The sequence below is a fragment of the Diceros bicornis genome, chromosome 1 (assembly GCF_020826845.1).
Source record: "Diceros bicornis minor isolate mBicDic1 chromosome 1, mDicBic1.mat.cur, whole genome shotgun sequence".
NCBI lineage: Eukaryota > Metazoa > Chordata > Mammalia > Perissodactyla > Rhinocerotidae > Diceros > Diceros bicornis.
Window position 1 is genome coordinate 92,814,685 of NC_080740.1, and position 23,768 is coordinate 92,838,452.

At 50.7% G+C, this 23,768-nt stretch overlaps 2 protein-coding genes across 3 annotated transcripts in view; one reads left to right on the forward strand and one right to left on the reverse strand.

Annotated features, from left to right (window-relative positions):
- On the forward strand, positions 1-14,105 carry SQSTM1 (sequestosome 1). 2 transcript variants are annotated; one of them, XM_058548065.1, is made up of 8 exons: positions 1-240; positions 2,406-2,501; positions 3,523-3,752; positions 3,859-4,000; positions 4,830-4,910; positions 10,099-10,313; positions 10,607-10,802; positions 13,822-14,105. In XM_058548065.1, the coding sequence occupies exons 1-8, from the start codon at positions 36-38 to the stop codon at positions 14,001-14,003; spliced, it is 1,347 nt and encodes a 448-aa protein (XP_058404048.1). In that variant the 5' UTR covers positions 1-35; the 3' UTR covers positions 14,004-14,105. The 2 variants fall into 2 exon arrangements, with proteins under 2 accessions (XP_058404048.1, XP_058404056.1); XM_058548073.1 differs by lacking the exon at positions 13,822-14,105 and adding an exon at positions 12,271-13,182 and having other exon boundaries at positions 4-240.
- MRNIP (MRN complex interacting protein) overlaps positions 13,267-23,768 on the reverse strand; it is a 16,627-nt gene continuing 6,125 nt past the window's right edge. The window contains exons 3-8 of the mRNA XM_058548099.1: positions 21,261-21,349; positions 17,457-17,532; positions 16,062-16,219; positions 15,300-15,384; positions 14,960-15,043; positions 13,267-13,833 (exon numbers count right to left, since the gene is read on the reverse strand). Of these exons, the coding sequence (XP_058404082.1) occupies positions 13,348-13,833; positions 14,960-15,043; positions 15,300-15,384; positions 16,062-16,219; positions 17,457-17,532; positions 21,261-21,349 (978 nt within the window). The 3' untranslated portion in view covers positions 13,267-13,347. The remainder of the gene's footprint in view (positions 13,834-14,959; positions 15,044-15,299; positions 15,385-16,061; positions 16,220-17,456; positions 17,533-21,260; positions 21,350-23,768) is intronic.

The following is a 23,768-nucleotide window of genomic DNA, read 5'->3' on the forward strand; positions in this document are numbered from 1 at the left end:
CTGCCGGCTGCGCTCCTGCTCCTCGACACCTGGTGATGGCGTCGCTCACGGTGAAGGCTTACCTTTTGGGCAAGGAGGACGCGGCCCGCGAGATCCGCCGCTTCAGCTTCTGCTTCAGCCCTGAGCTTGACGCAGAAGCTGAGGCCGTGGCTGGCCCCGGGCCATGCGAGCGGCTGCTGAGCCGGGTGGCCGCCCTGTTCCCCGCGCTGCGGCCCAGCGGCTTCCAGGCGCACTACCGCGGTGAGCCGGCCGGCGGCGCGGGGCCGTGACGCAGGCTGCCCGCGGGCCGGGTGGCCGCTTCTTCTTCTCGTCGGGCCTGGTGGCGCCTGCAGGGGTCTGCTGTGGCGGCTTTCTGGGTGGGCGGCGGCCGGCGTGCGACCCCAGTTCGACTTCGGGTGCCAGCCTGGTGACCGGGTGTGATGACCAAGGCTGCGCTTTCGAGCTAGGCGCTGCCGGGGTCTCCGGGCGGATCTCAGGCCCCGGGGCGGGACCTGCCGTCCCTCCCCCAGCTATGATGTCGCAGATGTTGGCAAGGGCGCGCTGGGGCGTCCTCGCCGGCTCGCGGCGGGCACAGGGTGGTCAGGCGGGCACTCAGGTTACAGACGTCTTGCTCTGCGCTGAGTCTGGGTCTGCCGGCGCCAGGTGGGGGTTCAGATAATGCCGTGGAAGCGCCTGGACTGGGCAGACGCGTAGGAAGGGGCGGCGGGGAGAGGACTGACGTCAGTAAACAAGCCTGGGCGTGGGGGGGACCAGGGGCGGTGCGGCCTGGCCAGGAGCCCCGGGCCGGCGGGGAGGGGAGGTCAGGGACACATCACAGAAGCCCAGACCTGGCCAAGTCCAGGCGTTATTCCATTGGCAGCGGTCAGAAGGACAGGATCAAAATGTATTTCAGAAGTGTTGGTGTAGAGACAGAAGCCCAGGGACGAGCTGAGTTTCTTGCTGTACTGGTGTAACTGGTGGCTGCTGGGGTGGGGTTGGGAGGTTTTTGTGGCTGGGAGGGAGGCGGGCAGCCAAGGGCGGCCCCTGGAGGGGCAGTGCTGGGACCTCCCTCAGGAGTGCTGCCAGCTGGCTAGGCCAGCTCCTGGTTTGTTTTGGTAATGATTTTATTGAGCTATAATTTATATACCATACAATTCACCCATTTAGAGTGTACAATTTTTAGCATATTCACAGATTTGTGCAACTGTCATCGCAATTTCAGAACCTTTTCATCACTTTTTAAAGGAACTTGTACTTTTAAAGGAACTGTTAGCTCTCTTCCCATTCCCATTCTCTCACCCCCCAGTGCCAAGTAACCACAAATCTACTCTTTTTCTCTATGGATTTTCCTATTCTGGACGTTTCATATAAATATATAAATGGAATATAATTTATATGCATTATATAATCATACAATATTTAGTTTTTCCTAACTGGTTTCTGCAATTAGCATGTTTTCAGGGTTCACTTATGTTGTAGCGTGTGTCAGTACTTTATGTCTCTTTGTGGCTGAATAATACCCCATTTTATGGACAGACCACGTTTTGTTTATCCATTTCTCAGCTGATGGATGTTTGGGTTGTTTCTACATTTTGACACTGCCCTGTTTTTTTTTGGTTTTTTGTGAGGAAGATCAGCCCTGAGCTAACATTCATGCCAATCCTCCTCTTTTTACTGAGGAAGACTGGCTCTGAGCTAATATCTGTGCCCATCTTCCTCCACTTTATGTGGGACGCCGCCACAGCATGGCCTGACAAGTGGTGCGTCTGTCTGCGCCCGGGATCTGACCTCAGGCTGCCAGCAGCAGAGCGAGTGCACTTAACTGCTATGCCACAGGGCCGGCCCTCCACTGCCCTGTTCTTATGTTGGATGTTGTGGCTGGTGGCCCTCAGACCTGGCCCAGCCTGCAGATGCATGTGGTGCTTTACAGCCCTCTGAGCCAGCATCTAGAGGTTGGAGACTACGTACCAATACATAACGTTAGCTTTGCTGGGGGAGACAGCAGGCAGATGTGCTCATCTGCTTTACTCTCCTAAACCACAAGAGGCCCAAGGCTTTTGGAGGAGCTGGGCCCCCCCAGAGCAGATCACAGGCAGAGACCTCCCACAGTGGAAGATGGGCTGGGGCCTTGCTGGCTGTAGACTGAGGCAGCACCTTCTGAAGGGGCAGATGACAGGCTGCTGCTGCCACTGCACGCACACACTCTGCCTCCTAAGCGCCCAGGGCTCAGCTGAAGTACTTACCTTCCAGGCAGTGGCAGAGTGAATGGGCAGTCTGGTTTCAGCCTGCTTCCCTCTGGCTCAGACAGGTGGGCTTCAGTGTAGAGCCCTGCAAGTGCCCCTTTAGCGCTGGCCTCAGCCCTTTTTGGCACTGGTGTCCAGCTGAGAAGCCCTGGGTGCTCAAGTGCTGTCTTTTAAACAATCTAGATGAGGACGGGGACTTGGTTGCGTTTTCCAGTGACGAGGAACTGACGATGGCCATGTCGTATGTGAAGGATGACATCTTCCGTATTTACATTAAAGGTAAGGGGCTGCTGTGGGGTGCTGCCTGAAGCCAGGTGCTCCCTACTGAGTAAACTAGCTTGAGATTATGGAGAAATTACCCCAAAGAAGTGGTGAGGAACCTGCGGCTGTTTAAGACAGGGACATAATCATCGCTATGCTTGGCCTGAGAAAGGAGTCCATGTCCACCATGTGGTGGGATTGGATGGTCTCTGGGTTCAATCCTCTTTTTTTTTTTTTTTTTTGTTGAGGAAGATTGGCCTTGGGCTCACATCCGTGCCCATCTTTCTCTACTTTATATGGGACGCCGCCACAGCATGGCCTGACAAGCGGTGCGTCGGTGCGCGCCCAGGACCCGAATCTGAGAACCCTCAGGCTGCTGCAGTGAGCGTGCGCGCACTTAACCGCTCTGCCACCGGGCTGCCCCCTCTGGGTTCATTCTTTTTTTTTTTTTTTTTTTTTTTTTTTGTGAGGAGGACCAGCTCTGAGCTAACATCCAATGCCAATCCTCCTCTTTTTTTGCTGAGGAAGACTGGCCCTGGGCTAACATCCATGCCCGTCTTCCTCCACTTTATATGGGACGCTGCCACAGCATGGCTTAACAAGCAGTGCGTCGGTGCACACCCGGGATCCGAACCGGCGAACCGCGGGCCGCCACAGCGGAACGTGTGCACTTAACCGCTTGCGCCACCGGGCCGGCCCCTAGGGTTCATTCTTGATTGTGCCCAGACCAAGCACCACGGGCTGGGGGCAACTTTGGGAGTTCTGTGGCGTTTATTTTAGTGAGGGGCAAGGCCAAAGTGGTGCAGACCCAGCTCTTTGCTGCTTCTCTTCTGCCTGGGCCTCATGTGTCTGGGTAACAGGACGGGGGCTTGGGAACTTCCTGGCAGATTCTCAGGTAGCTTTCTTGCCACTTGAGCAACTGAATTCTGTGTGGACTCGGTGTCTGGAGAGCGGGGCCGGAGGCCCGCTGACAGCCCCGCAGTCGTGACAAGTGGGAGACTTCGTGGGACCCCACCTCACATCTCTGCCCTCCCTGCAGAGAAGAAGGAGTGCCGGCGGGACCATCGTCCACCATGTGCTCAGGAGGCACCCCGCAACATGGTGCACCCCAACGTCATCTGTGATGGTTGCAATGGGCCAGTGGTGGGGACCCGCTACAAGTGCAGCGTCTGCCCCGACTACGACCTGTGTGCCAGCTGTGAGGGGAAGGGCCTGCACAGGGAGCACAGCAAGCTTGCCTTCCCCAGCCCTTTCGGGCACCTCTCTGAGGTGAGCAGGGCCTCCCTGCGGGCCTAGGACGGCTGCGTGGTGGCTGAGAGGTGGAAGGAGCCCCCTGACCTGGCACCACCCTGCCCCTCTGCTTGCTCCTCCCCAGGGCTTCTCTCACAGCCGCTGGCTCCGCAAGCTGAGGCACGGGCACTTTGGGTGGCCTGGCTGGGAGATGGGCCCACCAGGAAACTGGAGCCCCCGTCCCCCTCGAGCTGGGGATGCCCGCCCCAGCCCCGCTGCGGAATCAGGTGAGGCTTGCATCTCCTGGCTTCTGAAGGGTGAGATGGAAGGGCTGACAGAGTTGGCCTTCCCCGTGTCCTGAATTCCTGAATTCCTGCTGTGCTCATGGCTGGGCTGGGCACTTCACGGCCATTCATGGCATTTAATCCTCATGAAATCCTGCAAAGTGTGGACCATTATCTTCCTGAGGCACCTAAGTGCCCAAGGCCACTAATTCACCTGCACTAAACCTAGACTCAGTCCAGGCCTGGCTCAGCTGCCCTGTTCCCGCCTCGCCATGCTGCCCTTCTGAGGCGCCCTCATGTACAGCAGGGAGGCCCTTCCAGCACCTCCATCTCAGTAATGTGCTCCTTTCTCTTTTGTGTTAGTAGTCAGGAAAGTCAGAGCCAAACTTGTCAAGTCTTTTTGAACATAGTCATAAAGTTAAAAACTTCCACAGAGCTTGCATTCCAGATTTTTGGATTCTGGTTTTATTTTGATTTTATTAATCTTACTGTGTCCTTTGATTCAGCTCATCCTTTGGGACAAAGGTGGGGATATTTGATTTTGAGTAAATAACATACTTAGGATGTGGCCAGTATTTTATACTGTGTACTGGGTCCCCTGATGGGCTTCCAATCACCAGGATCACAGACAAAGGGGGAGCGGTTCTGAAGGAGGAAGGAGCCCGGGGAGTGGCTGGATGGGAGTGGGAGAGGAAGGCACTGCGAGTGTAGGCAGCCAGGACAGGGCTCGGATGGAGGGGCCTGAGGCGAAGGTGACAGGACTGACATGGGTATCTGAGGCCTTGAGAAATACGCTTTGAATTAAATATATCTTTGTTTTTTAAAATGAAAGCCTCTGGCCCGCCGGAGGATCCCAGTGTGAATTTCCTCAAGAACGTAGGGGAGAGTGTGGCGGCCGCCCTCAGCCCTCTGGGTAAGTGGCTGCCCTGCCTGTCCTTTGGTGTCAGCGGGGCGTGTTAGTAACTTTGGCGTATGGGTGGCCATTGGTGGCTCTCTCTGGGACGCTATGGAGGATCGGTACTGCTGGGCCTTGAGACTGTAAGGATTTGTTGTCTCACATCAACCTTTGCCAGGTGCTGCACCACAGGCCATTCAAGGTTGAATTCCCTGGGCCAGCCCCATGGCTTAGCGGTTAAGTGCTCGCAGTCCGCTACTGGCGGCCCGGGTTCGGATCCCGGGTGCGCACCGATGTACTGCTTCTCCGGCCATGCTGAGGCCACGTCCCACATACAGCAACTAGAAGTATGTGCAACTATGACATATAACTACTGGGGCTTTGGGGAAAAAAAGGAGAATTAGCAATGGATGTTAGCTCAGAGCCGGTCCTCCTCAACAAAAAAAAAAGAGGAGGATTAGCACGGATGTTAGCTCAGAGCTGATCTTCCTCACAAAAAACAAACAAACAAACAAAAAAGGTTGAATTCCCTGACAAATTATCGTGCTTTTTCCACATGGAGTGAAGTGGAATCTGCCAACATTTGGTTGGGATAATCCCCCAACAGGGAGGGTGACCAGGCTCAGTTGCAAGGCTGGCCTGTCCACTTCTGCCTGTCTGTCCTTTGAGGGAAGAAGAGTCTGCATTTTCCCCTAATGTGAGCCTCGGGGTTTACTCAAGGACTTGGGTGAGTAGCTGGTTGAGAGGCCATTTTTCTTTTCCTCCCTTCTTTTGCAACCCCCAACCTTTCCGGGTGCTTCCCGAGTGCTGGGCTTGTGCCACTGCTAGGGAGCAGGGAGTGGTGGAGGAAGGTGCTGTGTGTGACACCAGGTTCCCAGTAGGCCTCTGGGTGGGTGAACCGCAGCATGCACCCCCACAGTGGTGTGACCTGGCCCAAAGTGTGAGCTCTGAGGCTTTAGCAAGTGCCCACCATGTCTGCTAGTCTGGATGGGCTGCTGCAGGGTTAGGCCCTGTGGCAGTGAGAATCAGCTAGTGAAGGTGACTTGTGGTTTAAGGCTACGATGGATCCGTGATCTCAAACTAGAAGAGAGCTCAGCTTTGTGACTGCCGTGGCAGGAAGTGTCCACCCAGTGTGTCCAACGTGTGAAAAAATGCTGATAGGAGGGTGCCCAAACCCCACCTGCCACCCACCCTGTGGCTTACAGGGCATGACCCCCATCGCCTGCGACCTGAGACCGTTTCTCCTCAACGCTCATTCTGCCCCAGGACGCAGCTTTGAAGCAGCAGTGACATCTGGGCATTGCTGCTACATGAAACAGCTCAGATCACACACGGTTTCTGTTCTGGCGTTAAAGGCTCTTTAGAGAATGAGAAAAAAGAATTGATATTCTTAATGCTTTCCAAGGAGGATAAAGCAGTGGGACAGTGATCAGATTATAATCGAGAGATAAGCTGTGCCTAAGCTTATAAGTGTAGGAACTTTACAACTATGTGGAGTCCCAGGTCCCACCTTCCTGAATCTCGTAGGTTGGTCTTGGGTAGGGCCTAAGATCTGTGTGTTTTGAAGGCTTTCCAGGTGACTCTGGGTCACCCTTGTCCATCCTGAGACCCATCTGAGCTTGTGGAATGTTTCAGAACTTGACCTGGATTCCCCACTCAGGACGCATGGGAATAATTTTGGAAGTGCTCAGAGGTCTTTTGGGATAAGGATAAAGGCCTTTTCAGATCTTTCAAAGTGGGTGGAGTTGCTTTCTTCCAACTAGGTAGGAACTCGGAGCTCTACGAAACAAGGGAAGTCTCAGTAAAATATGTCTGAGTAGTTTCAGTGGAGGAGAGCCATTCAAGGAGCTATTAAACTGCTGTTGGAGTGATGGGTATTTTCCTTTCTTATGAGGAACTGACAGGATGATTCACATTGCTGACTGCCTAGAAGGGGCTGTTCCCAGAGCAGAGCCCTCTGGCAGTCTGGGAGAGTAAGTCAGTGACCTGAACGGAAAATCCAAGGCCTTGTTTTGGTAAGAGCTGTGAGAGCCAGCTGAGCCGGTGCACCAGGGAGGAGGCTCATGACTGTTCCTGGCTAGGTTGTAGTCACTGACGTCTGGGACGTATACAGCAGGGCCTTTCCTGGTCTTCGAGAAACACCCCCCCACAAAGGCTCGGGGGCATCTGGGCACAGGCTGTCATAGTTTTGTGAGCCCTGAAGTCTTGGGTTCATCATTGGGTTGGGGAAACCCTTGCTCTACAATCTCTGATCCACCTACAGAAGAATCACGTGATTCACCCGTTTTAAAAAAGTAAGAAAGTCATGGATGTTCAGTGTACTGTTCTTCCAACTTTTCTATTTGCTTGAACCTTCCATAATGAAAAGTTGGGGGCAAATAGAAGGAGAAAAACAATTTAAACATTGCAGATGGGGGTACTCATAGTTAAGCCTGCTTTTATCTCTGCTCATAAAGAGAGTTTAAAAAGTATAAAGCTACATGGCCAAAAAAAAAGGGAAAAAAGTAAGAGAGGACAAGATAAAACGATGTCATCCAACTTTGGAAGATGGGAAATGGGTGGAAGGTGGGAACCAGCAGTGGAGGCATCAGAAACCCATGCGCGTTTGCAGGGACTCTGCTGAGATGCGAGACTAGCTGTTCAGGGACCACGGGAGGCCAGCAAACAAGGGAGAAGTTGAAGACCCCTATTAAGGATCACTTAGACACTTCAGGGCCCCGCTTAGCCAGATGACGGCCCTTGCCAACGCTTGCAGAAGACCTGATGTTTAATTCCTGCAGTACTTGATCCAGGGAGGCTTCAGCCATAGGGACACCAGGGACACAAGGCAGGGTGAGGCACCAGCCTGAAATGGACATCATTCTTGAATGAGCAGTGGGTCCACCAGGAGCTGAGGAGTCCCTGCTCAGGAGAAGCTGAATGTGCCAGAGAAGCATCCTATGGCTCTGCCATCTAGGATCCAGTGCCTGCCGGGCACCCACTCACCCTGCAGATGGAAGCTAGTGGCGGCCCTGGACCCACGCAGAGTGCTTCCTGTGGCCTTTTCTTCATGCCTCCCTAGGATCAGACAGCCAGGGGTCACCAACCATTTGGAAAAACCTCTGTACATGGGAGAGAGGAAACTTGGGGAAGGACTTAATGGGGAAGAGAATGTTAGCATCCTCAGTGAGATACAAAAAAGTATTTGTATCCATGAAAAAGGAACAGGATACCATAAAAATAACAAAAGGGAACATAACGAGAACATTCTTGGAAATTAAAAAAATAATAACAGAAAAAAGAAAACTTCAAAAGAAGCCTTAGGTTTTAAGATCATCTCAAGGAAGTATTCCAGGAACAAAAAAATTAGAGGCAGGAGGAGAGAAAAGATGAGATAATTCAAGGATTAATCCTGGAGGCCCCATGTAGGATGAATAGAAATTCCAAAAAGAGAGCAGAGAAAACCTAAGGGAGGAAGTGAACAAAGACTACAAGACAGTTTCTTGGCCCTGAGGATATTAAGTTGTGGGTTGCAAGGAACCCGTTGGACAGTGACTGAAAATGACCCCCCACCAAGCTTGTTGCTGTCAAGTGTCAGAACCTTTGGGGTAAAGAGAGGCTCCTCCCCTCCCCAGGTTACCAGAAAGTCTGGGCAAAGACAGCGAGTACAGCACTGGGAGCCAGGAGACAGTGCACAACCAATGATTTCCAAAGTCTGAGCTAGAATGGTTTTTCAACCTAGAATTCTATACTCAGCTAAGATGATCAAGTGTGAGGGCAGAACAAAGTTGTTTGCGGGTCTTCATCATCTTACCTGGGCTTGAGCCCTCTCTCCGGCTAACATGAGGAAATAAGCCCAGAGTGACGAAAGAGGTGCTCAACAAGAGGACCCAGCACAGGAGGGAGAGCACGGGCATCGCCAGGAGGGAAGGAAAGGCGGTCATGGGCAGAGAGCTGCCGATCCAGGTGGAGACAGAGGCTGGCAGCAAAAGGCCCGTCTCTAGGGACAAACCAGAACTGAGAGGTATCTGTACGCTGAGCCCCTGTAGAAATGTGAGAGAAGCTGTTGGAGAACAGGGCAAGTTAGCAATGAGAAAAGAGGGTGTCACTAATGCTGCAAAACTCCAACTCCCAGGAAATAACCAAGTCGCTACTCGGCCCACAATGTTTCTGTAGTGGCACTAACATAGACATAAGATGTTGTTTTCACCACACGTTGAGTTTTTGAAAGGATATGGGAAGGGGAGGTGAGTGTTGATCTTCTAGAGTAAGAAATAAAGAGAACGTAAACAATCGAGAGCAGCATGGGTTGAGAGTGGTCTCTGAGGGGTGCGCTGGGCTGTGTGCTGGGGTAGACGGTGTCTTCACTATAGCCGTTGGACTGTTTGACTCTAAGCTGTGGTCATGTAGTCCTTTGATAAATTAAAATTAGTTAAAAACACAGCGCTGGTGATTGTGCCCTCCCTCCCCCTTGGTGAGCATGTGCCCAGAGTGTGAGAGACTGGAGGTGGACACGCTGGGCCCGTGCTTCCAGCCTCGTGGGCCTCACTGGGCCTCACACAAAGCTTGCACAGGCCGTCCACCTACCTGAGCAGAATTCCAGTGTTTAAATGGGTGTGTTTTTCACACCACTAGGCCCCAGCATGCAAGCATGGTGCTTCATGTGGTCCAGTGCCAGAGTGGGGTGTTCTGGCCACACGTGGGATTGGCTCCCATCCTGTTGCTAGGGCCTGGCCCTGCCCGCCGCGCAGCCGCTGTCCTACATAGTTAGGGAAGAACAAGGTCTCTTGATGGAGTTTCTGGCTCCGAAGCTGACCTGGGGTGTTTGCCGAGATTACTGTTTTACTAAGTTGGAGGAAGAGAAAGGTCCAGTGAGGTGAACATGTCAGCAGAGTTTTTGTAGAAACCAAGAAGATTTGGGGCCAGGATATGGGGAGCAGCACTTCAGCCCTTGGGACCCTGCAGATCACAGATGGCCATCTGTTTGCCTTCTGGCTGTCGGGTTGGCAGCCTGGCCCCGTCCCGTCCCAACTCTGTGCCTCTGGATTCTATAGTGGATGCCAAGGTCTGCGTCCACACCGAGTGCCGTCCTCCGGACCCCTCACACACTCGTGGGGACTGAACGTGCAAGAGCTTTGTAAGCACACAGTCCCGCACACGCTGCATCTCACCTGCCGGTCAGCCCTCTGAAGGACTTACAGATTTTTGTTTCCTCCTTGGCCTCTAGGCATCGAAGTTGATATTGATGTGGAACACGGCGGGAAGAGAAGCCGCCTGACCCCCATCTCCGCAGGCAGCTCCAGCCCCAAAGAGAAGTGCAGCTCTCAGCCGAGCAGCTGCTCGTCTGGCCCTCACAAACCGGAGGGGGACGCAGAAGGCACAGCGCAGTCACTGGCAGAGCAGATGAACAAGATAGTCCTGGAATCCAGGGGGCAGCCTGAGGCAAGCATCTTCCTACCTATCCCCTGGGGCTGCAGCCGCCCAGCGCTTCTCCCAGTACCCCAGCCATAGCCCCTCCCCAGCACTTACACAGCCGGTGAGACCCTGTTTCTGCCGCAGAGTTAACTCTGTGGCATTTAAGTTATTCTGTGAACCTTCTGCGAGAACTTTGTAAAGAAAAATGTCTGTAACTCCTTGCCAGTCCTCCACACCCCAACTTGCCCAGGAATTGAGGCTGTGGTGAGGGGGCCGCTGCACACATTCCTAGTGTGCTCATGGCCGGGGTTCTGTTCCAGGAACAGATGGAGTCTGATAACTGTTCAGCAGGAGATGATGACTGGACTCATTTGTCTTCAAAAGAAGTGGACCCGTCGACAGGTGAACTCCAGTCTCTACAGATGCCCGAATCCGAAGGGCCAAGCTCTCTCAACCCTTCCCGGGAGGGACCCACAGGGCTGAAGGAAGCTGCATTGTACCCACATCTTCCACCAGGCAAGTGATTTCAAGCCATTTTGTATTTCTTTTTTGTTCAGAGCATCCTATCACCTGCTTTTAGCAATACAAAAAGATATCGTGTGCTCTACTGTGGGGCTTGTCTATTGACATGAGAGAAAATTAGGAGTTGGTTTTGTCCTCGTGTTTGTACTGAGCCCCAGTAACCTCAGCTCATTTTAGTTATTTTTTTTTTTTTAATAATTTTTTAATTTATTTTTTTCCCCCAAAGCCCCAGTAGATAGTTGTATGTCGTAGTTGCACATCCTTCTAGTTGCTGTATGTGGGACGTGGCCTCAGCATGGCCGGAGAAGCGGTGCGTCAGTGCGCGCCCGGGATCTGAACCCCGGGCCGCCAGCAGCAGAGCGCGTGCACTTAACCGCTAAGCCACGGGGCCGGCCCCATTTTAGTTATTTCTAAAACTGAAGATCCAGACCCAGAATTATGAAGGCAGATGTGATGGAGAAGATGGCACTGGCTTTGGCCTGCCGTGCGCTGCTGAAAGTGGACTCAGAGTCCATTTTCACTGTTTCCTCATGGAGAGCTAACTTTAGAGTAGGGGTCACAGCCAAGATCCCTGTAAGGAGCCAGGCAGGAAGCCAATGTGTGAAGTTAGGTGGTGTGGAAGGCAGTAGGGTGGGGTGGGGACTGTGGCAGCCAGCGAGCACACACTGAATGAAAGAGGCAGCTGATACCCTGCTCTGGTTCATTACTGTCACATGGAACGATGTTTAAAAAAATATTCAAGTGAAAACCCATCTGTGGGTCAGATTTGGCCCTTGGGCTGCCAGTATATATCTCCTCTGCCTTAGAGCAGGGGCAGCAAACCATGGCCTATGGGCCAAGAATGATTTTCCATGTTTATAATGGTTGAAAAAAAGTTAAGACTTATGAAAATTAGATGAAATTCAAATTCCAGCGTCCATAAAGTTTTTTTTTTAAGATTTTATCTATTTACTTTTTCCCCCACCGAAGCCCCAGTAGATAGTTGTATGTCACAGCTGCACATCCTTCCAGTTGCTGTATGTGGGACGTGGCCTCAGCATGGCCGGAGAAGCGGTGCATCGGTGCACACCCGGGATCCGAACCCGGGCCGCCAGCAACGGAGCCCGCGCACCTAACCACTAAGCCACGGGGCCAGCCCAAGCGTCCATAAAGTTTTTATTGGAACACAGCCATGCTCATTTGTTTACATATCATCTGGCTGCTTTTATGCTGTAATGGCAGAGTTGAGAAACTGTGGCAGAGACCAGATAGCCTGCAAAGCAGCTGAAAATATTTTGTTTCTGGCCTCTTACAGAAAAAGGTTGCCAACCCCTGCCTTGGAGGGTCCCTGTGAGGGTTGGAGGTCCTGTGAAGGGCTGGGCCGTGCAAGCACTGGGTACTTGTTGGCTGGACAGGATGCTGCTGCCTCTGGGCGCACACGGGGCCCCGAGACTCCCCTTCATGGCTTTCATTACTCTGGCAGAAGCTGACCCCCGGCTGATCGAGTCCCTCTCCCAGATGCTGTCCATGGGGTTCTCTGACGAAGGCGGCTGGCTCACCAGGCTCCTACAGACCAAGAATTATGACATCGGGGCTGCCCTGGACACCATCCAGTATTCAAAGCACCCACCGCCGTTGTGACAATTTTTGCTCACCTGTTCTATGTCCCCTTTCTTGTCTTAGTTGTGTTGAGCTAGTGTAGAACCCTAGGGCCTCTGTGAGGGCCAATTTCTCTGCATTTTTCTTCCAGAATCTGGGGGTGGGGTGCATGAAGGCATTTAGGGCAATAGAACAGGTGACGGGGGGCGGTTCTGCGTGTGCAGATGTCTGAGAAACGTCTGCCAGCTTCCTTCAGGGGCTCTGGCTCTTCACGGCCAGGCTGGGCCCCAGAGGCTTCCTCGGGCAGAGCGAGACTCCTTGCTGGGGAGGACACTGAGGCCACACCGCATCATATTCCTGCTCTCCCCCCGCCAGGATTACACCGGCAGTCCAGAATATATCTTGCCCGATGGCCTTCTGCTTTTTCTTTTTTTTTTAAATGACTAATAGTATGCTGACATGTAGTTGATTTTCTGCTAGAAACTCTAGGTTTCTATAGAGTACAGCCAACGTTCTGTCGGGGCAGAGGAGGCTGCCCTGGAGCAAGTACTGGAGGGAAGGACAGCCCAGCACTGTGGGCTTCCTATCCGGGAATAAAGAAGGGCAGATAGGGAGGGTGACGTTGGTGTTCACTGAGTCCTGCCTCTGTTTCATAATCACTGTAGTTCTCTCATTTCCAAATGTGTCAACTGCTTTTAAAGTAAGAAAATCCCTTTGTAGCCATTCTGTTATCATATTTGTAAACACTCTGTAATTAAATGGTATAAGCACTTTAATCAAAGATGTTGCAACAGGAGATGATCTGTTTGATAGTCATGTTTATTGTCAAGTTCTTGGTAGTTCCCATAAATCATCCTCAGTCCTATTTAAAAGCACCTTAGGGGTCCTGTTTCCAATGGCATAAGGTCTAGTGGAGAAGGGCTCTGAACAAGGATGTCTCAATTGACAGTATGCTAGTCTGTCACAGATCATCATCAAAGTCCTCACCGGTTTTAAAGAGGTCACATAGTCGCACAAGTGGGGCCTCCTGTGTCCCTTTGACCAAGGGCCCACCCTCTACCTGATACACCGTGCCCCACAGCTGCTCCGCGGTCTTCCCGCAGGGCCTCTTGGGCCCAGATGTGGGAGTGTGTGTGGCCCCAGGAAGCTGGAGTGTACTGAGGGGCCTGCTGAAGAGCCCTTCCCTTGGGGTCTGGGCCCTGGGCGTCCCCTGCTCAGCCTGTGCTGCCCCCGCTGGCTTGAGGCCTTTCTGCAGGGCTGTTGGGGGCTCCATGTCCATATGTGAGCTGTTCCCAGGTGGCAAAAGAAATCGTTCCCACTTAGAAGACGTGGTCCTGACCTGCTGGGCAGGACATGGTGGTTCCCCATGAGGAACAGTGAGCTCCCTGGTGTCCCAGTCCTCATGACCACTTCCTTCTTTGACGTTCCCTGCCAGGCCCACATCGCCCTGCAATAGAAATGAGAGCAGATGGCCACAGCCTCCATTCAGAAGAACAAGTGCCACTGCCTAGCAGGACTGAGGGACAAGAAGAGAGGGGTCCTCGTGCCTGCACTGCCGCTTCCTCATCTCTACCTTGGGGTTCTAACACTCTGCTCTATCGTCTACTGACTAGCTAGTTCTCAGGCTGGCAGGCTATGTATGTGCTTTGATGTTGAGATTTAGCAAAGTGAATAAATGCTTGCTACCTTACCCCAAATCCTTTGCTCAATTCTATGACCAAGCTTTCCAAAAATTGAAGATATTTTCATATAATCAGGTGATCATCTCCTGGGGACCTTAAGATCAGGAAACTGGGGGCTTGAGAGGAGGTGCAAGCAGGAAGGCCCTTAGAGAGCATCTGGAAAGGGATGGAGACGCTCCATCCTGCCTGCTCATTGCCAGTCGGATGGGGAACGTCTCCAGAACTGTGTGAAGGGTTTTGAAACTGGAAGTGGCTGCACAAAGGCCCCTGTGGGATGTGACAATGGCACTGGGGCCTGGCTTCTCCCTTCCACTACAGGAACCAACGATGCACTGAAAATAGGAATTAGAAAGCAATGACAGGCGGGACACTGCATCACCACCCCCAGGCAGTATGGACGTGGCTCTGTAGGCCCTTAGATGTACATCAGCTCTGCCACTGACTTGCTGTGACCTCACTGAACCTTGGCCAGCCTTAGTTCCTCACCTTAAAAACAAAACAGGCCTCTTTTGAGCATTCAACATGATAATGCAGTGGAAATGTTGAGCTCAGGAATGGGTGCAGGGTAGACTTAATAACTGTCATTATCATTCTATAATTTGGCGAGTCAGGGCCACACTCTTACCTGGTGTCACACAGCTAGTTAGTGGCAACACCAAAGTTTGACCTGTGGACTACAGTCTGAAGCTGGCCAGGCCCACCTTGACCTATGTTGGGGGGTGGCAGTGACTGACACCCAGCTGAGTTCCTCTGCCTCAGTGCCTGTAGCTCCCATGACAGCGGAAAGCATGCTATGGCCTTGGAAGTGTGGTGGGGTCTGCTAGGTCTGAAGCATCAAGAACAATTCCAGATCCTAAGTGAGGAGACTGCCTCAAGTGCAAAAGAATGCACGTGGGTAAGTGAAAGTGAGGACGGAAACAGTTTCTCAGAAACCCAAGGCAGGGCCCATGTTGAACAGTCTCCCAAAGACCTCCACTCCACACAGAACAAAGAGGGTGGTCCTGACTCAGAAGAGCCCTCCTGGTCAACCTTGGCTGCCTCCAAGGCATCAAGACACCCCTTTGACGAGGAGTTAACAGGACTGGGAGGAGTGTGGCAGGGAAATGGCATGGGCCAGAGAAGGGAGCTAGCTTAAGACAGAGAAAACAAGACATCCAGGTGTTAAAAAAAATCCTGTGTGTGCTCAATGGTCACTGGGACCAGAAGAGAAACACTGTCTTCAATCACTGACCTGGGGCTCCAAGGTGAGCTGAGAGTTGCCTGAGTCCTGGACATTAGGGCCGCATGGAGGCTGGACCGTGCTCTGGCTCCATTTCCTGGCAAAGGGAAAGTGCTGTCAAGAAGCCAGTCCTGTCACTGCCCAGTGGCCGGATCCTGACTCTGTGGTCAGCTGGTCTGATGCCCAGCCCCAGTAGGGACCTTGTCCTCCCTTATAGCTTCCCAGGTGGCTGCATACCCTCCACAGGACAGTAACAAGCTGTCCACCTACATCCACGGCAGTCTATTTCTCTGCTCCATAGCCTGCAGTTATTAGAAAGTTCATATTTTGAACTGGAAATCTACCTCCCGATAGCGCCTGCCCCGTAAAAGCCACCACAGATCTGGACAAGGCAGTCTCAGAAACTCACTGAAATGCATAGTAAGTCTGGAGAAGAACCCTATAAAAGTCAGGTCTTCCCTTCTCCAGGCTAAAAGCTCCCCGATAGGTCGGCTACTCCAGCCACATTTCACTTTCTCAACCCTGCCCTTAAAGTAAATTCTTCCCTGAGGTCAGCGCAGTCTGAGATGTTCAGAATTAAGTGAGCATCGACAAAGGCACCCACACTGGCATCCTGCCCAGCCCTAACCTCTACACTGGCAGCACCTGGCCCTGGCCAGGCTAGTGAGGGCCCAGTGGTGACGGTGCCCACGGGCTTATGTCACCCAGGCTTCTCCCACGTTGCCGGCCACTAGCAGCTGCTCATTAGTCCCTCACCTGTGACTTGCATGGCACCTTTTTCTAGGCAGGCCTGTGCTGAACGGAGGCTCTGGCTTCTCTGTCCTGGAGGAGGGCTGTCTGCTGAAACACACTCTTCTTCCTTCTGGCCCCAGGTCTTTGGACTCTCTTTCCAGATACTTCATCCAGCGGTTCTCTGAGGGCTGGGCTTTTCCCTACAGGATTGAGAAGTAAGTTAATTCTCAGAGTTGGAAAGCAGGCACTTTTACTGAAAATCTCCAGCCCAACTCTGAGGCCTGAGGGTCTCAGGACCCATGTCTCCCCCGTCACCAGGAGAGGCATTTGGCTGGAAGGTAACAGGGAGACAGATGTCGTGAGACACCACTGGGGACAGTGCACCCTGGCACAGACCTTGCAAAAGCTGCAGGGCACAACATCAAGCACTTTGCAAATGTCCACGTTCCCTGGCCCACTGGTTCCAAGCACAAAGAGGCTCATCAAGTGTTATAAACAATAGCAAATATTTATAGTAGCAAAAATTTGGAAATAACCTAAATGCCCAATAAGGGAATAAATATCGGTATGTCCACTATATTCTGTAGATACTTTTTAAAAATGAAAAGCACTGAAAACTATACAGCAACATAGAAGAATGACGTAAGTGAAAACTCCAGAATGCAAACAAGTATTTCTTATAATAAAGGTGATGTAAAATTAAGGCTGTAAGTAGTCAAAATTGGAAGTATATATTCAAACACGCAAGAAGAGCTGCCATGTTCAAGTAGTGTGCCTCAGAGCATCTCCCCTGTCTACAAAGATGAAGAGCACATGGAGAGGACACAGCCAGCGTGACACTGAGCAGAGGCAGGGCTCTGCCCTCAGGTGGGCAGGGAGCCTCTCTCTGACACCCGTTCCCACTGCCCTTGTCCCTGGCAGGACAGTGTTCCACATACCCAGTGTCTTGGATATATCAATGGCGTCACCTACTCAGTCACTCAAGCTTCTACACACACTGCCCCCCAACACTGTTTGAGCACTTACATTACTAGGCACAGAGGCAGAATCACTGCATTTGAGCCGTTCTCAGGCTCAGTCTGGAGAACCTACGACCCAGGCCCTCCACAACAGCATCCCTTCCCTACTGGAGGTATGCCCAGAGGGCTGTGGGGCAAGGGAGAAGCATAAGGAGGTGAAGTTCAAGCTAAGTTCAGAGGAGTTCTGCAAGCTGTTTTCACCGAGTATTGTAATTACTTGTACACATGGCTGTCACCATCCTTACAAAAGGGACAGCTTCCTTTTTGTGTTCCCTGTAGTTTTAAGCCAAGTGCATGTCATTTGGTGGCATCAACGAGTGTTTGCTGAACAAATGATGAATGAATGAATAAATGAAACCCCCTTCTGTGACACAGAGCCAGCCCAGGTGGCTATGCTGAGGTGGGTGCTGCTGCTTACCTGCAGACTTGTGTGCGCAGCCTGCTGAGGACCTGCATTTTCCTCTTCATTGGCATTTACAGGTTCTTCCAAAGACCTTAGAGAAAGATTGCACATATGTCCTTTGGAAAATGACCAGGAAGATGAAGGACAGGGAAGATGGGAACAGCAGGATGCAAGGACTTGACAATGGATATCAAAGACTGTTCCAGGGCATCTTAGGATCTTATCTCTGTTGTTTAGATGTGATTCAGTAATCTTCCAGCAGTTCAGAAGGCTGGGGCAGGGGGACCCATTTGTCTCTAAGTCCTCGGATTTAGACCGGTAGAGCCCTCCATCAACAGGAAAAGTGACACAGGGTAGAAAGGGCAGACTCTTAACCCACAGAGACCAGAGTATGCATCCTGGCTTTGCCAGTGACTGGCTGTCACTGTGACAGTGTGACTTTGGGTTCATCACTGTATCTTAGTTTCCTCATGTAAAAATGGGGATAATACTGCATGGCTGATTGTGAAGATAAATGAGACATGTGTGCACATGCCCTGCTCACGGCCTGGAACAAAGCAACGTTGGCTGAACTACTGAAGCAGAGTCCCTCACATCAGTAGTGGAGGTGCCTCCATCACACAGGGTCACACGAGTTTTTACAGTTGTTACATTTCAACCACTGCAAGAGGGGAGAAGGCATTTTATTGAGCTTGATGTGTCACAGTGACTTCCCAGCCTCCCAAGGACAGCATGGCTCTCTCACCACACAAAGAGCAAGGGAGTCGGAGCCTCTGCAGCCTTGAGCGGGGCTGGATGGCCAGTGAAAACATTTATTGTGTGAGGGCCGGAGGTTAGAGCCAAAGCCACATCCATTCATGTCAGACAGCTGTTACATCATATGATCAAACTGTTAACTCTCTAGTGAACTACGAGAACCCAAAACTCCACCAAATGTGGGCACCTCTACTTCCATTTTTTCTTCTGTAAAAAGAAGTCAGTGGTCCTCACAGGGTGATTATGAAGATGAGATGAGATCATGCACGTGCAACTTCTACCCTGCCACATGTCGATACTCCAACGTTCAGGCGAGCAGTGTCCTGACAGCTACTAGCCAGAGCTCTGCTCACCTTTCTGACTCAGGAACACCATCAACTAAAGGACTTCTCTCAGCAATCTGGAGATACTAGTCTGTCCTCTCGCTTCTAATGTTACTACAGAGAAGCTGGTGTCTATTATTCCTTCGCAAGTGATCTCTCTTCTCTCCAGCTACTTTTCAGCTCTTCCCTTTGTCTTCTGTGTTCTGCAATTTCATTATGTTGTTGTGTCTAAGGGCATATATTTTTTTAAATTTTATTTATTTATTTTTTCCCCCAAAGCCCCAGTAGATAGTTGTATGTCATAGCTGCAGATCCTTCTAGTTGCTGTATGTGGGACGCGGCGTCAGCATGGCCGGAGAAGCGGTGCGTCGGTGCGCGCCCAGGATCCGAACCCGGGCCACCAGTAGCAGAGCGCGCGCACTTAACCGCTAAGCCACCAGGCCGGCCCTTCAGCTACATTTAATGTTTAATCTGTCCACTGAATTTTTTTTTTTTAAAGATTTTATTTATTTTTTTCCCCCCAAGCCCCCAGTAGATAGTGGTATGTCATAGCTGTACATCCTTCTAGTTGCTGTATGTGGGACTCGGCCTCAGCATGGCTGGAGAAGTGGTGTCTCGGTGTGCGCCCGGGATCCGAACCCGGGCCACCAGCAGCGGAGCGCGCGCACTTAACCGCCAAGCCACGGGGCCGGCCCTGTCCACTGAATTTTTAATTTCAGTGATTATAATTTTCATTTCTACAAACTCTTACTGTCATTTTTTAAAGTCCCTTGCACCTCATATTATCAACCCTCTATTTTATTTCATTAAATATATTAAACATATAATATTATATATTCTGAAGTCTTTGCAGATCTGACTTTTCTGTCTGTTGTTTCTGCTGTCTTTTGCTCACGGTGACATGTCTCCTTGAGTGTTTAATGATTTTCAACTCTGAGTATATGCTCCTTGGAACTTTATCTGTGGGAATTTTTTCAGGCCTAGGTTGAAGATGTGTTGTTCCAGAAAGGAGCTGCATTTACCCCTGCTTCCGGGGACAACTTGAAAATAAATTCTCAGCTTGAGGCTTTTCACATGATGCGCGTAAAAAGGCTGAAAAGCCATGTGACGGGTTCCTTGTGCTTATAAAATTCCGAGAGACACTTCCCCTTGTGAACAGATTTTTGGGCCCCTCTCCCTGGTCTAACAGGTGAATCTAGCAAGCAAACTGCATAGGCTTTAAGTTAGTACAATAACATCCATGCTGTACTGTGAAGCAGCCGTGCAGGCCATCTTCAGCTTGTGTCAAATGACCTTGCAACCCCACACCTCATGACTGAAGATGCCAGCTGGGCAGACCCACAACAGGAAGAGATAAAGGGGTACCTTGCTCTCACATTTCCCAGCTGCATTTCTTAGAAATGGAGGGAATAATTAATAACACTGGTCCTTGCCTCCCTCCACACACAGATAACGTCAGCATTTCTAAACCTGTCTGATGTATAACCGAGAAATTCTTGTTTATGTTACCTTCAATGTATAATCTAGAGAAAAGCCCAGATGTACTCTATCCCCTTTGTTTTTGGACATACATGAAATCTAGTTATAAGTTTTTTTTCTCGTCCTCTTCCCGGCATATTTGCTGTTTTGTGGAAGAGATATAAGCTGCACTTAAACTCACACACCCTGGAGCAGGTCCAGCAGAGCACTCTGTTGAACTGTTTCCTGGGGTTTGAACCCCTCACGCTGATTACCGAATAAACTCCTTCACTAATATCGCCCAGACTCTATTTTAGTCAACACCCTCCTCAGCCAGTGCCAAGGTCACACGGGCAGGCTCCCTGCTGCAGAGGGGGTGCATTTCTAGTTCATTTGCACACAGAAGGTGTAGTATTTTGGAGACTCAGCTTGATATGGCGTCTCCGACTGACCTTCCCGCACTGGACAGGCCCCAGGCTGTGTCTCTGTCTCGTGCACCCTCCCAGCTGTCCAAACGGAAGATCCAGAGCATGAGCTCCAATCGCCCCAGCAGCCCCGTTGCTTGCTCTCTGGATTTTGGCTTCTGCTGCTGCTGCTTTCTTTTTGTGAGGAAGATTACCCCTGAGCTAACTGCTGTGGCCAAGCCTCCACTTTTTGCTGAGGAAGACTGGCCATGGGCTAACATCCGTGCCCATCTTCCTCTGCTTTACATGGGACGCTGCCACAGCATGGCTTGACAAGCAGTGCGTCAGTCTGCTCCCAGGATCCGAACCTGCGAACCCCGGGCCGCCGAAGTGGAATGCGAGAACTTAACTGTTATGCCACTGGGCCGGCCCATTCTGCTTCAGTTTTGACTTCTAATAATTATTTACTTTCTTGTCATTTCATCAGTGTATTCAAAATATTGTAGGGGCCGGCCCCGTGGCTTAGTGGTTAAGTGCGCGCGCTCTGCTGCTGGTGGCCCGGGTTCGGATCCCGGGTGCGCACCTACGCACCGCTTCTCCGGCCCTGCTGAGGCCGCGTCCCACATACAGCAACTAGAAGGATGTGCAGCTATGACATACAACTATCTACTGGGGCTTTGGGGGGGAAAATAAATAAAGTTTAAAAAAAATAATAATAAAATAAAATATTGTAGTTGGCATTTTCAGTTATTCTCAGTTGGAAGATTGTTCAAATGGTAAGACATGGAAATCTAAGAGATTTCTCCATTGTATACTTTCACTATCCAGTCAAGATGAAAACAGGGCAAGATAATCATGCCCTTCTCAAACAACTGTACCTGAGTGACATCTCTGAAACCTGTCCCTGCAGCAGATTTAATTTTTGAACATGGCGTCTGCAGTCAGCACCAGAGCCCTCACCGTAAGCCTGAGAGAGAAAAAAAATATATTAAGGTTAAAAAGTGTTGACAGAATGCTGAGAAACAGATCCACTAGAGATGTACCTCAGGGAGGGTAAAGCTGTACTTTGCAAGGCCCAAAGATGCCAGAAGCACCATGCAAGAATCCTAACATTGGATGGTGTTTCTGCAGTGATCTACAAACGAACAGTCTCAGGAACTAATAGTTTCAGTCTATCTGGCTGCCCTGCGAGCACCCTGAACTCCATATATCAAAGCCAAACTCAACCCAAAACCCCACACCAAATGGTTAATGAACACGAATAAGAAACTCAGAAGAGAAGTAATACAAATTGCCAGTAAATATGTGAAATGATACTTACCCCTCACTGATAATCAAAGGAATACAAAATAACATGAGACACTTTTTTTCACTTCAGTTACTTCTTTTTCAATACATATTTGTCGAGCACCTATTTTGTGCCAGGCCCTGGACCAGGTAAGGAGAGCACAACACAGGAGTGGGCAAGAGTCACTGTCATCACGGAGCTCACCCTGTAGTAAGGAGACAGACAGCAGACTCACAAGTCAACTACCACGGCCATCAGATGAGAGAAGTGCTACGAAGGAAAATAAGGCAATGGAATGGGTGGGCTGGAGTGGGGACAGAGCAGACAATTTTATACAGGGTGTTCAAGGTGGTCAAGGAATGGATCACTGAGGTGACATCTGAGCACAAAAGAAGATATGAGGGAGTAAGCCTTGTAGATACCGGGGGGGAAGAATAGCAGCAGAAGCAAGGAAACAAGAATGAGTGCAAAGACCCCAAGCCTGGCATTTTGGAGGAGTAGCGAGGCGGCCACATGGCTGGAGCTGAGTGGTCTAGGGGGAGGATGGCAGGAGATGAATTTTGAAAGCATAGGCCCTACTATAGGCAGAGTCAGCCTCGTGGGCATGAGACCCACTCTGCTGTTACCATGTTGAAATTCTTAGTAATCTTATCTGAGAACTTGTGTTGTGTAAGCGAAGTCTGATGGGACAACAGAGCATACCTGTGACCAGAGGAGATACACTATACGTGTCCACTGGTCCTTGCCACCCCATGTGCGTACATATGCTTAATGCCCCTGGAGCACAGAATTCCAGTGGACTCACAACACATGGGAGTTCAGTGAGACTCTGAGTGTAGACTGTAAGTGTGTGCTGTCTATGCCTGAGTACGTGGGAGTGCCCATAGTCTGAGAGGCCAGGCTTTCCACTGGAACCAGAATTTGCTTCAGATGTGAAAAAAGGCAAGGCTGTTCTAAAAAATATGAACAACCCATGGAACCCTATCATATCTTTTCTTACTCCTGTTACTTCCCTGAAATAGCCAATCACTTAAATGAAAATGAATGACACAGAAGGAAAGGGAAAGCTAGGGCAAGCCACAGTTCCTTCTCCTCTCAGTCCATCCTTCCTTATCAGTGAGCTGAAGGTAGTGAATGTGGGTAGAATGTGTGCATATCAATAAGTAAAGTAAACACAGTTGAGTCAATTTTGTGCAGCATTTCCACTGTATCAGTAAGAATGAAACACGTACGCATGTACGAGCTGCAAAATACAAACTGTGCAATTTTGATGATCCTGCACATATTCTAAATGCTCTTATATTATTCTGTATAAATTCTGCAAATGTTCTAAATGCTCTTTGCATTTAAAACTAGTGTTGCACAATATAAATGGTAAAATTCATGCTAATAATTTAAAGTGTTAGTTTTTCTTTATATAGAAAGACATCAGGGGGCCGGCCCCGTGGCTTAGCGGTTAAGTGCACATGCTCTGCTACTGGCAGCCCAGGTTTGGATCCCAGGCGCGCGCACCAACGTACCACTTCTCCGGCCACGCTGAGGCTGCGTCCCACATACAGCAACTAGGAGGATGTGCAGCTATGACATACAACTATCTACTGGGGCTTTGGGGGTAAAAAAAAAAAAGGGAGGAGGATTGGCAATGGACGTTAGCTCAGAGCCGGTCTTCCTCAGCAAAAAAAAAAAGAGGAGGATTGGCATGGATGTTAGCTCAGGGCTGATCTTCCTCACACACACACACACACACACAAAAAAGACATCAAGTGGTAAATAAAAGACATCATGAAAAGTCGAGAGACCATGAAAGAAAAGCTTAATATTTTAGTATTTAACAGTACTTTTTTCTGCTTTTGAACAACGGGCTCCATGTTTTCATTTTGCACTGGGCCCCCCAAACCCGGCCCTGTGTGTAGGACCATGGATTTTGCTGCAACCTGGAAGGTCTAAGCAAGTGACCCGATCCAGCATATGCTTTAGTAGGACCCTTCAGCTCTGGTGCTGACAGCAGACTGTACAGCAGACAGGTGGCCAATCAGGAGGTCGCTGAAACACTGCAGCAGCTCAGACCACCGTGGTAACAAGTGGGCACAGTCTGGGT

What these genes read in the sequence shown, in the direction of transcription:
- SQSTM1 (XM_058548065.1), top strand. Translation starts at nt 36, where the DNA reads ATGGCGTCGCTCACGGTGAAGGCTTACCTTTTGGGCAAGGAGGACGCG. An exon ending in CTTCCAGGCGCACTACCGCG is followed by an intron (nt 241 to 2,405) that starts GTGAGCCGGCCG and finishes TAAACAATCTAG; the next exon opens with ATGAGGACGGGGACTTGGTT. An exon ending in CTTTCGGGCACCTCTCTGAG is followed by an intron (nt 3,753 to 3,858) that starts GTGAGCAGGGCC and finishes GCTCCTCCCCAG; the next exon opens with GGCTTCTCTCACAGCCGCTG.